The sequence below is a fragment of the Schistocerca nitens genome, chromosome 4 (genome assembly GCF_023898315.1).
Source record: "Schistocerca nitens isolate TAMUIC-IGC-003100 chromosome 4, iqSchNite1.1, whole genome shotgun sequence".
Taxonomy (NCBI): domain Eukaryota; kingdom Metazoa; phylum Arthropoda; class Insecta; order Orthoptera; family Acrididae; genus Schistocerca; species Schistocerca nitens.
The window spans coordinates 297,851,426-297,865,549 of NC_064617.1; the positions used below are offsets into that span (position 1 = coordinate 297,851,426).

The 14,124-nt window shown below is 39.3% G+C and overlaps 1 protein-coding gene across 1 annotated transcript in view; it reads right to left on the reverse strand.

Moving 5' to 3' along the window:
* Positions 1 to 14,124, reverse strand: part of LOC126252262 (26S proteasome non-ATPase regulatory subunit 2-like) — a 201,206-nt gene that overhangs the window by 39,073 nt on the left and 148,009 nt on the right. The window contains exon 14 of the mRNA XM_049953134.1: positions 8,415 to 8,606. Coding sequence (XP_049809091.1) covers positions 8,415 to 8,606 — 192 coding nt within the window. The remainder of the gene's footprint in view (positions 1 to 8,414; positions 8,607 to 14,124) is intronic.

Genomic DNA, 14,124 nt, shown 5'->3' on the forward strand with positions numbered 1-14,124 from the left:
TCCAAGATATTCTTGCAGAAGTCTGTTTCATAAGTTACAAATATTAACACTTACCTCTCAATTCATATTTTCTTTGATGATTTTTGTTTCTAACAACCTATCTCTTTTTAAAACTAATAGTGAATGTCATGATCATAATACTAGGTCTAAAAATGATCTACACAGGGAGCTGAAACATTTAAGTCTTGTTCAGAAAGGTGTTCATTATTCAGCCACAAAAATTTTCAACTCCCTTCCATCAGGTATTAAAGATCACATTAATGTCTTACCTACTTTTAAATGTAAATTGAGAGAATACCTAATGGTAAATTCCTTCTATTCTCTTGATGAGTATCTACAGATAAAGCAATGATTTTTTATACTGATAAAAATTTGTTTGCTATAGATCACATTAACTGTTTAATTTGGAAAATGTACTATATTTCCTTTTTAGGTATTGTTTTATATTACTTGAGCTATACCTTTGATTTGATTTTAACCTACAAACTTATTCATAATCTTATGGTACATTTTTGTCATTTTATATATGTGTATTATTGGTTTAATTTGGAAAATGTACTATATTTCCTTTTTAGGTATTGTTTTATATTACTTGAGCTATACCTTTGATTTGATTTTAACCTACAAACTTATTCATAATCTTATGGTACATTTTTGTCATTTTATATATGTGTATTATATCTGTTGTATGTAATCATGACTCATTCCACATCCTTGTGATTTATCACAATACGGATTAATGGAATACGAAATAAATAAATAAATAAAATAAAAAATCTACCCATCTAATTTTCAGCATTCTTCTGTAGCACACATTTCAAAAGCTTCTATTCTCTTCTTGTCTTAACTATTTAACAGCTATGTTTCACTTCCATACATGCCTACACTCCATCCAAATACTTTCAGAAAAGACTTCCTGACACTTAAATCTATACTCGCTTTCCTTGCCATTGCCAGTCTACATTTTACATCCTCTCTACTTCGACCATCATCAGTTATTTTGCTCCCCAAATAGCAAAACTCATCTACTATTTAAACTGTCTCATTTCCTAACCTAATTCCCTCAGCATCACCTGATTTAATTTGACTACATTTCATTATCCTCATTTTGCTTTTGTTGATGGTCATCTTATATCCTCCTTTCAAGACACTGTCCATTCCATTCAACTACTCTTCCAGCTGTGTGTGTTCTCTTATTCAGAAGAAGGCCTTTTTGGCCAAAAGCTTAATTGTTTGACAGTCTTTTTGTTGTGCGTACCTGTGACTCAACATCTCCTCTATATGGTGAGTAGCCATCTATCCTTTCCATAACACTGTCATTATTCCATCCTGCATTTTCCATTGTTTGATACCATCAACACAATTATGCAAGACAGTACCTGGCTGTGCTAGTATCCTTTCCACTTCCTGAATTATTACACATGCATATGGGGGAAATGTTTCATGGTGGATGAATTAATGTGCAATATGAAGCAGTTGATGTCTTGGTGCCAAATGAATATTGAGACAGTTACTCAGATAATTCTCCACCCATCTGGTCGTTTGCACTGTGTACAGCATAAGTGATATAGCCTTCTGGATCACAATAAAAGAATATCACCTCAAACACTCTGAGGTACTTAATAAACACTATGGTCAGAAAAGTTGATTACCATTGTGCAGGCACTTTCTCAAGATTTGCTGAAAATTCTGGAAATGTTCAAGTATCTGAGACTGGAACTTCTTTATCTGCATTTTACAGATGGGTCTTAGTAGTCATTTCAGAAAGAGGTATACAAAGTTCTTCAAGAATAATAGAATACACTTTTTAAAACAATCTGGATGCAATAGGGAGATTGGGAAAATGTGCTTACCCTTGTTAAACTGGATTTTCTTTTGCCTGTGTATGTAGCAGCTTTCATTTTGGACTGCACAACAGATGGTTATCTTTGTCACTGCATTTTAATATGTTTCCATCATTTTCCACTCAGAGGCATGAATCATGAACCTCCTTTTCCATGTTGATATTGATAGTGAATTAGATGATCCCCTTAATGAGCAAGACAAGGCCTCTTCACTCGTTTTACAAGGTAACAAGATACTAACGAAACAGGAAAACACATAAACATGACAGAGTAAAGTAAACTAGTGATGAGTACTACAATTCTATCAAAACAGTGTGATTCCAAATCTATGACATCCTTCCTGCTCATCTTGAGCAATTTTATACAGATAAGGGGTATGGCCATAGGAACCATGATGGCTCCTCCTATACCAATCTTTTCATGCGTTGCTTGGAGGGGGCTTTCCTCATATCCATAAGCCTTCGGCCCCTGGTTTGGTTTAGATACATTGATGACATCTTTGTCATATGGACTTATGATGACCTGGAGTCTCTAAATACATTCTCCCAGTAAAATTTCATATGGTCCTATTCTGAAACCCATACCAAATTTGTTGATGTTAATCTCATCATCTCTGAAGGTCAGCTATACACGCCTGTTCATAGTCAACTACTAACAAAAAACATTACTTACATTTTGAGTTTTCATCCATTCCCTGTAAAATGTTCCCTCCCATAAAGTCTTCGCATTCAAGGCAAATGTATTTGTTCAGATGCAGACTCTTTACAGCAATATGCCACCATTCTCATCTCAGGCTTCACTGGTTGTAATTACCTAACCAGCCTAGTTCAAGAGCAGATTTCCCTCTCCATGACATCCAGTCCTGGTACCACTGAGCTCTCCAAAAAAATCTGCAGTACACCACTTGTCACTCAGTATTAACCTGATCTTGAACACGTTAATCAGTCACTTCACCAAGGCTAGACTTCCTACACTCATGCCCTGAAATGAGGTCCATCCTGTCCGAGATTTTGTCCAGCAGACTTAGAATAGCTTTCCATCGCTTCTCAATCTCTGCAATATCCTGGTCAGACTCTAAGATCCATCTCCTTACTCTATGGCTCCTACCCCTATAACCACCCCTGCTGCAAAACTTGCCCTATGCACCCTCTTACTGCCACCTACACTAGCTGTGTAACTGGCAAAACATATACTATCAAAGGGAGAGCCACATATGAAATGACACATTCACATACCAGCTGTTATGAAAACAGTGTTCAGCCTTTTGGTTCAGCATGACTACCGCCAAGTTGTCACTTAGGATGAACAGGCATAGACAGAGTGTGCATACTAGCAACACACAATGTTCTGCTGCAGAATATGCTGTACAACATGACAGCCACGACCCTGGTGCTTGTTTCACCATACGTGTCAGCTGGATTCTTCTTCCAGACACCAATTTCTCAGAACTCTGCAGGTGGAAACTGGTGCTACAACATGTCCTCGTTTCTCACCACCTACCTGGCCTTAATTTATGTTAATTTCTTTGGTATCAGCATTTCCTCACAGTAAATACTCCTTTCTTCACTCCCTTTTCATTTTCTGCAGCTTTCATTTTCTGACATGTCTATTTTTTGCCATTCCCCTGCCACCTCTATCACATTTAATGCACTTCGCTTTTCACTCTTATTAACTCATTCATGATATTTTAGCAGTAATCTTTGTGTTGAATGTTACCCTATCTTCCACCCTTAAGCTCTCAGGTTTTCAAATCTCATCTGGTACAGTTCCCAAAATCAGCCTTTCCCACTCACCCTGTCTGGTAAGTCTCCCCTGATCTGTGGTTCTGGTCAAATTTTCTGAACTCTATCCCTTTTCCTAAAACTCACCAGTCCTTTCCCTTCATCTCTCTTCCTTCCCCTTCAACACTTCTGCCAGAAGAAAGAGCCACTAGCTCTGAAATCGTGTAAACTGTAATGCATTTTTATATGAGCATTCTCCTGCCACCACTGGGAGAGTAGTTTTTTTTTAATCTAGCCAGTTACTTATATTTTCAAAAACACTTAGTTTGTTAGCTGATTGTTGACAGTAAGTGAATATTTTCCAACTTGTGCCAGTTTTCTCTGCTACAGGCAGCACAAGTCTTCCTATCATGGAGAAGCAATAAAGAAGATTTAGGTCTTTCAGTCATTGTGTGATTACAAGGTAGTAGAGAGGAAATTTTTAATTCTCTACAGATCTCACACAGACAGACAAGTTGAGTGAGAAATAGAGATAGTGGCACAAGAAAAGCAAGAAAGAGAGAAATGGAGTGGAAGGTAAATTAGGGAGAGGGAAAAATGGGAAGTGAGGAAAGGATGTGGTTGGATGGACAGACAGAGGACAGAGTGGACAGATGATGCTTAGAAGAGGATGGGACTGAGGGACTGAAGAATGGGATATGAAGAATTACTCGGGAAGAATTTGCAGCAAAGACAGGAAAGGAGAAAGATGGGAGAGGAAGTATGTGGGAGTCAAGGGGAGGAGGTATGGGGAAGTAAAGGAGGGCTACATGGAGAGAGAGTATTTTTTGAATATTCACAGTGCCTGACAATGTAGGGAGTGAAAGTGTCATCATATTTGAAACACATATATTTCTTACTTAGTGAGCATTACTCAACATTATTTCATGTAATTTGTATTGAAATATCTGCAGTGTTCTGAGAAATTGGTGTCTGGAAGAGAACAATATGAAAGTGATTTAGGAAAAAAAGGGAGGACCAAAATGATGGAATAAATTTTCAGATACATTAAATTTTTGAACTTATCTGTAAAAACATAACAACTAAATGAGAGATTATACATTATGTAGCATGTTAAGACTTATCTGGTCAGTTTTTGTCCTTGATCTTGTACTTGTGCAAGCAACAGTTACATGATCTGAAAGTTTGAACAAGACTGTGTATCTACTTTGTGGTTACCCTGTTTAATAGTTAAAACACAGAAACTAATTATTGTATGATGACCAAACTTGCTAGCATTAATTTCAAGGACATGGGGAAGAGAAATAATACAGAGTAAATTCAACTAAAACACATAAATGTGCTGCTGTGGTACATCATACCACTACGTACTTGTACCATTATGCTACAGAAGGGGCTCAATATGGAGTACAACAGTGTCCAGAAGTGTCTGAAAGCAGAGGATTTCATTGAGCACAGCAGAGTGAAGCATTTCCATAAGTATGCTGGCTACCTCTCTTGATATGTTGTGCTTCAGATCAGCACATGTGTGATTGTCCCCCTGATAAACGCTGTCCTTCAGGTAGCAAAAAAATGTGTGAAATCTTATGGGACTTAACTGCTAAGGTCACCAGTCCCTAAGCTTTCACACTACTTAACCTAAATTATCCTAAGGACAAACACACACACACACACACACACACACACACACACACGTGCCCGACACACACACACACACACACACACACACACACACACACACACACACACACACGTGCCCGGCACACACAAACAGCCATGCCCGAGGGAGGATGAACCTCCGCCGGAACCAGCCGCACAGTCCATGACTGCAGCGCCTTAGACCGCTCGACTAATCCCGCGCGGCCTTCAGGTAGCCCCACAACCAGAAATCACAGGGAGTGTGATCAGGTGATCATGCTGGCCAAGCATTTGGAAATGATTGGACGATAATTCTATCATTTCCAAATGTGTTTCGGAGAAGCACATAAACTTCATGAGCAATGTGCAGTGGGGCCCCATCTTGCATGAAAACTATTGAGTTCAATGAGTGTCGGCAGGTATGACATGCTGGCGAAGTATATCACAGTAATGCTGGCCAGTGACACTGCACGTCTTTGGTACTTGACTGCAAACCTGTTAAAAAAAGAATGGGGCAATGATAAATGTAACCACAAAGCCACACCATACAGTGACATGTTTACCATATAGATGAACTTCATGCACCATGACTGGAGGTGAAGATCTCAACTCTCGGCAATTCTGTGTGTTCCCCTCGCCCATCAGAGAAAAATGAGCTTCATCTGTCCATAGGATGGTCCAGGGCCAGCCCTTGGCAACTGTATCCTTGTGAGAGAGTGGAGAGTGAAGTCAACATGTTGTTGTGCATCCTGTGGTGCAAGCTGCAGTACAATATGGATCTTGTACGTGTACCATTTGAGAATGATTCGAAGCACCTTTCGTACAGTGGACCACGCAGTGTTCAGCTGTTGTGACCTAGCACACACACTGCCTGGCGATCAGGGATTGCACACAGTGTTGTCTGCCATAGCAACAGTGATTCTGTCAACCAACTGTGGTGCAACCGGTCGTCAGCCTCTTCCTGGAGTGACGCCCACTTCTCCAGTTTATTCAAACTACTTCATCATGCTCTACACAGCAGTGGAGAAAGAGGACCCTTCCATAATCCTTTCAGCTGATGATATTCTCAAAGTGCAGCTGCAGCATTACTGTTGTATTGATAATAGAGCATCACCAATAATGCCCACTCCTTTTGTCCAAGTTCATGTTGATATGTCAACAAGTGCACTGCGACTGGTCAGGCGTGTGAGACTATGAATAACAATGACTGATCACAGCACCTGTTGACCGTAGTTGGAATTGTATAGTGATGCTGTGACACATGGAAATCATATACCCCATACTTTGGACATTAATGCTACCAAGTTTGGTACTCATATGGTAATTAGTTTCCATGTTATAATGTGTTAAATGGGAAACGTTTATTTATAACCACCCAGTATTTGTTCTCCGAAAGCTGACGAAAATTCCTATATGATTATCTGAAGGGTTTGAAAAGTGGAAATTACTTCTCTAGTATAAATTAGTAAAAAGTTTCTCAGATACAGTACAGAGCAGAGCAGAAATATAAGTTGGAAAACACTGTTTTGTGGAAGCAGAGGTGCTCAAGTCTACTAACAGCTAGGAAAATATTGAGGGATAAGAAGGAAAGCCATCAGGGCTTTGGTTCAAGGAAGATCAGCAAAGACATTTGTTTGATCTATCTTATTCTTCTCCACATGTCACAAGCTGCTGAAAATTTCTTAAGGCCATAAATAATATCTGAATGCATTTATATGTGTACTGAAATTCAGAAACAAGAATATTAACTATCCATCTGGCCGCAACTTATGTCCTTCTTTCAAAAGTGTTTTATTTTGCAAAAATCATAATGCATATGTAATTTTCACTTCATTATTTCTCCACCAATCTCCTACTTCTTTTATTCTTTATTTATCTATGAGCATCTGCTTAAACTTTGCAATTTAATGATCTTGTGTATTCACTGCTTGACAAAAAAGGGAAGCACCCAGAAGACATGGTTGGCAGAGTTGAAATTCTCTGTGATAGGCAGAACACCTACCAGAGCAGTGTTATTCATATTTAGAATTGTTAATTGGCCTATATATAAGGGGCATGAATAGCATCAGATGTTGAGTGACCGCATTGCAGGACACAGATATGCTGCACACTTATCTGAGACACACATCTGAACGTGGCAATGGCCAGATGTTGGACTTGATGGGAATGTGATGGCAGATATAATCTTCGTCAAGATTCTGGTTGACCATGTCTGACCATGATAACAGAGAATTGCTGTAGGGTGCACCAAACACACTGTAACCCCTTTGCATCTAAACCTGCCATCCAGAGACAAGAAATGGACTCCCTGCAACATTCTGTGTCATTTCACACCACAGGGTGGAGACTAGCAGCAGCTAGACTACCATTCCATGCACAGACTGCTGTAAGCAGCCCAACACAAATGGCAGCATCTGGAGTGGTGCTGTGTTTGAGAAGCATGGACTGCTGATGAATGGCATCACATTGTGTTCAGTGACGAACTGCAATTTTGAATTATCGGTTTGTGTGGCACTGACCTAAGGAGTGGTTCCATTCTTCCAGCGGTTTGGAGAGGCACAGTCATGTTACTTCAGGTGTCACGGTTTTGGGGAGCTGTCGGGGATGACTTCAGGCCACGGCTGTTGGAGATTAAGGGAACTCTGATGGCACTATGGTACATCACAAACACCCTGCCTCCTCATGTCTTACCTCTCATATGTCAGTATGGTGGTGCCATTTTCCAATATGAGAATGTTCATCCACACGCAGCCAGTCTTTATGACCTATCTGTGTGATGTTGAGGTATCCCCATCGCCAGGTCTATCCAAAATAAACCACATGTGAGGCTAGCTTGGATGTCAGCTCCCTCCAAGTACCAGTATCCAGGATATCAAGAACCACTTACAACAGTTGAGGGCCAGCTTACCTCAGGAGAGAAGAGAACAGCCATATTATGCTCTTCTCAGCTGAATCAGTGCTTGTATTGAGGCCAGAGGGGGGTGGAACATGCTATTGATAAGTGGGCTCATATTGCCAAGTTCTTTGTAAATTGAGACCTTATTTTTTAATCGCTGAAATAACCTCACATAATCTCTAAACCCATGAACATTCATTTTGTTTCCTACTCCCCTCCAGGGGCTTCACCTTTTTTATCAGGCAACATGATTTAATTAATGCTCATGATATTAATAATAGGATAAAACCAATATATAAAAATTTATAATGTTACCAAATGACCAAACATTCTGATAGTCATTTCATTTCCTATTTCTTCTCCTATAGCTATAACAGCAACACCAAGTGCTGCTACTGATTGGACAGAGGTCACATCTTCACTAAAGGGAACCTCTGGTTGTGACCTCACACTTTTTGACTGGTGTATTTTAGTCTGCTTCTTATCAGTGGACACACTTTCCGGTTCCTGCAAACATAATTATTAAGTTAATAGATAGTAACCAGAACTCTGCACTTACTTTCAATTATTGGTGACACCAACATTAACATATGTTAAGTGGTTTTCTGCAATGGGCTCTCATTAAACTTTGACAAAACACAGTACGTAAAGTTCCACACAGTAAATGGAATGACACCATTAATAAATATAAACTTCGATCAGAAATTGGTAGCTAAGGTAGAATATTCAAAATTTCTAAGCGTGTGCATTGATGAGGGGTTGAACTGGGAAAAACACACTGAGGATCTGCTGAAACGTTTGAGTTCAGCTACTTATGCTATTAGGGTCATTGCAAATTTTGGCGATATACATCTGAGTAAATTAGCTTACCACGCCTATTTTCATTCTCTGCTTTCGTGTGGCATAATATTCTGGGGTAACTCATCATTGAGTAAAAGACTGTTCATTGCACAAAAGCATGTAATCAGAATAATTGCTGGAGCTCATCCAAGATCATCCTGCAGACACTTATTAAAGAGCTAGAGATCTTCACTGTAGCCCCAAAATATATATATTCACTTATGAAATTTGTTATTAACAATCTGAACAAATTCAAAAGTAATAACAGTGTACATGGCTACAACAATAGGAGAAAGGATGATCTTCACTACTCAAGGTTAAATCTAACTTTGACTCAGAAGGGGGTAAATTATGCTGCCACAAAAGTCTTTGGTCACTTACCTAATAGCACAAAAGTCTGACAGATAGCGATATAGCATTTAAAAGGAAATTAAAAGAATTTATTAATGGCAACTCCTTCTACTCATTAGATGAATTTTTGGATATAGTAAGTGGGTAATTTCCCCAGCCCCCACAAATAATACGAGGGCGGTTCAGAAAGTAACCTCCGATTGGTCACAGTGCGGGTTGTGGGGGCAGTAACGACGCCATCTGTGCGTTCACGCACTCAACAGGTCAGTCGGCATCAAGCCGTGGTCGAGTGAACGTCGTACCTGCGCTAGTTTAGTTTTTGTGGCAGTTTGAAATGTGTGCTGCAATAGAAAACCCCGCCAAATGTGAAGTGCGTGCTGTCATAAGGTTTTTTACAGCCAAAGGATATTCTGCAGCAGCTATTCATCGTGAGCTTTGTGCCGTGTACGGACCAAGAATTATGAGTGAAGGAGTTGTCCGTGAATGGGTACGTTTATTTAAAAGTGGACGAGAAAACGTTCATGATGAAGAGAGGAGTGGTAGACCATCATTGGTGACTGACGAACTCGTTCAGACAGTTGATGCAAAAGTTTGTGAAAATCGACGTTTCTCAATGTCGGAGTTGTCTACTGGTTTTCCACAGATTTCTAAGACTCTCTTGTACGAGATAGTGACAGCAAGATTGGGTTACTGTAAGTTCTGTGCACGATGGGTGCCCAAAATTCTTAGCGACCACCACAAAACTCAAAGAATGGCCTCTGCATTAGACTTTCTGTCACGTTATGAGGACGAAGGAGAACCATTGTTAAACACAATCGTGACCGGTGACGAAACCCGGATTAAGTACGTGAACCCTGAGACAAAAGAACAATCAAAGATGTGGGCACATTCAAATTCGCCTACCAAACCAAGAAAAGCCTCGCAAGATTTTTCTGCCAGAAAACTGATGGCAACGGTGTTTTGCGATGCCAAAGGGGTGTTGTTGGTTGAATTCATGGAACGTGGTATGACCATTAATCAAGACGTGTACTGTGAAACAATAAAAAAGTTACGACGGGCTATACAGAACAAACGCCGTGGTATGCTGACTTCCGGTATCGTTTTTTTGCACGATAACGCCCGTCCTCACTCTGCTCGCAGAACAACGGCCCTTCTTGAGTCCTTCAAGTGGGACGTTATCAACCATCCACCTTACAGCCCAGACCTGGCGCCAAGTGATTATCACCTCTTCATGCATTTGAAGAAATGGCTCGGGTCACAGCGGTTTGATGACGACGAAGAGCTCAAAGATGCGGTCACAGGCTGGCTCCAGGCACAAGCGGGTGATTTTTATGCAGAAGGAATTTCAAAGCTTGTGAAGAGATACGATAAGTGCCTCAATCGCTATGGAGACTATGTAGAAAAATAGTGCAAAGATGTAGTTGTAAGATGTATATATTAAAATATTTTTATTTAACTTGGTGTATTTTTTTAAATCAACCGGAGGTTACTTTCTGAACGGCCCTCGTAATAATAATAATAATAATAAGAAGAAGAAGAAGAAGAAGAAGAAGAAAAGAAAAGGCCTCCGGTATGTTCTGCCAGTCGTAAAAGGCGACGAAAAGAACAAACCACTAATAGGGCTAACCCCCCTTTTAGAGTGATTAGTTGGTTCAGGACAGAACTAAAGAAGCCTCGGACAAGCTCCGTCATGGTCGGGGACGACGCTTGAACCCTACGCCCGCCCACAATGGTAACGACACTGCTAGCCAACTGGAAAATGATTTAAATCCAAATAGAGGTGTTCTGCAGGATATGCTTCCTGCAACCACCCTAGAAGGAAAACAAAGACAGAGGATGAGATGGTCAGATGAAGTTAATCGACACATCATGTTCTGTTATTACCAAGCAACAAACCTAGGAACCAACACAACTGGATACAGATCACAAGTATACACAACATTTATTACCAGATACCCAGAATTAAAATTTTTAACAGAACAACGACTAGCTGATCAGATCCGTGTAATAATCAAAAATATAACAGGATACCCCAGTCAGAATTAGAAAACATCAAACAAGTACAACAAATACTGGAACAAAATAATGTGCAATCAGAAGAAGAAGAAAATACAGTAATGGACTCAAACATCCCAGAGCAAACAAACAAAGAACAACACGCATCAATTAAACAATCAGAGGAAAACGAAATCTTAAGACAGCCACCAGAACAAGCACAAATAGAACACGAAGTGACACACATGTTAGATATAGAAGAAAAATTTCAGCTGACATATATAGAATACAAAGACACAAATACAGACATTAGACCATTCTTGCATAGACCGCCAAATAACCCGCAAGTCGAAACAACAATAAAAACTATCAACACAATCATACACAACAAAATAAATGAAAACACAACTATGGAAGAGTTACAACTACTGGTTTATATAGGAGCACTCACTACACTAAATATACACATTAGGCAGAGATCAGAACCAACCAACACACAGAAGAAACCCACAAAACCAGCATGGCAACACAGGCTACAGATCAGAATAGAAAAACTGAGAAAAGACATTGGACAGCTAACACAATTTATAAGAAATGAAATGTCAGAAAAAAAACGAAAAAGGTTAGGTAAAATCTCACAACAAGAAGCGATAGAGCAATTAGATGAAAAGAAGCAGAAATTACAAGCATTGGCCAAACGACTTAGAAGATGCAAAAAAAGTGAAAATAGAAGGAAACAAAACCAAACATTCAACACAAACCAAAAGAAATTTTACCAGACAATAGATAACACACACATTAAAATAGACAATCCACCAAACATAACAGACATGGAACACTTCTGGAGCAACATAAGGTCAAACCCGGTACAACATAACAGGCATGCATGGTGGATACAAGCAGAAACAGACACATACAAGATGATACCACAAATGCCTGAAGTGATAATTTTGCAACATGAAGTCACCCAAGCAATTAATTCTACTCACAATTGGAAAGCCCCTGGAAAAGATAAAATAGCAAATTTCTGGCTAAAGAAGTTCACCTCAACACATTGACATCTAACTAAATTATTCAACATGATTATAATAGAGGGAAACATTCCACGCAGGAAAAATATATCTAAAAACAAAGATGATGTGACTTACCAAATGAAAGTGCTGGCAGGTCGACAGACAGACAAACAAACACAAACATACACACAAAATACCAGCTTTCGCAACCAATGGTTGCTTCGTCAGGAAAGAGGGGAGGAGAGGGAAAGATGAAAGGATGTGGGTTTTAATGGAGAGGGTAAGGAGTCATCCCAATCCCGGGAGCGGAAAGACTTACCTTGGGGGAAAAAGGACAGGTATACACTCGCACACACACACATATCCATCCGCACATACACAGACACGAGCAGACATTAAGTCTGTGTATGTGCGGATGGATATGTGTGTGTGTGCGAGTGTATACCTGTCCTTTTTCCCCCAAGGTAAGTCTTTCCGCTCCCGGGATTGGGATGACTCCTTACCCTCTCCCTTAAAACCCACATCCTTTCATCTTTCCCTCTCCTTCCCTCTTTCCTGACGAAGCAACCGTTGGTTGCGAAAGCTAGTATTTTGTGTGTATGTTTGTGTTTGTTTGTGTGTCTGTCGACCTGCCAGCACTTTCATTTGGTAAGTCACATCATCTTTGATATATAAATTATTTAACAGTTACATTGCAGACCCATACACATTCCCTGATACCCTTACACATGGAATAACTTATCTGAAACCTAAAGATCAAGCAGACACAGCAAACCCAGCTAAATATCGCCCCATAACATGCCTACCAACAATATACAAAATATTAACTTCAGTGATTACACAGAAATTAATGACACATACAACACAGAACAAAATTATAAATGAAGAACAAAAAGGCTGTTGCAAAGGAGCACGAGGATGTAAAGAGCAACTGATAATAGATGCAGGGGTGACATATCAAGCTAAAACTAAACAAAGGTCGCTACACTATGCATACATTGATTACCAAAAAGCTTTTGATAGTGTACCCCACTCATTGTTACTACAAATATTGGGAATATATAAAGTAGATCCTAAATTGATACAGTTCCTAAACATAGTAATGAAAAACTGGAAAACCACACTTAATATCCAAACAAATTCAAATAATATCACGTCACAGCCAATACAGATTAAGCATGGAATATACCAAGGAGACTCATTAAGTCCTTTCTGGTTCTGCCTTGCTCTGAACCCACTATCCAACATGCTAAATAATACAAATTATGGATACAATATTACTGGAACATACCCACACAAAATCACACATTTGCTATACATGGATGATCTAAAACTACTGGCAGCAACAAATCAACAACTCAACCAATTACTAAAGATAACAGAAGTATTCAGCAATGATATAAATATGGCTTTTGGAACAGACAAATGTAAGAAAAATAGCATAGTCAAGGGAAAACCCACTAAACAGGAAGATTACATATTGGATAACCACAGCGACTGCATAGAACCGATGGAAAAAACAGATGCCTATAAATATCTAGGATACAGACAAAAAATAGGAATAGATAATACAAATATTAAAGAAGAACTAAAAGAAAAATATAGACAAAGACTAACAAAAATACTGAAAACAGAATTGACAGCAAGAAACAAGACAAAAGCTGTAAATACTTATGCTATACCAATATTGACCTACTCATTTGGAGTAGTGAAATGGAGTAACACAGACCTAGAAGCACTCAATACACTTACACGATCACAATGCCACAAATATAGAATACATCACATACATTCAGCAACAGAAAGATTCACATTAAGCAGAAAGG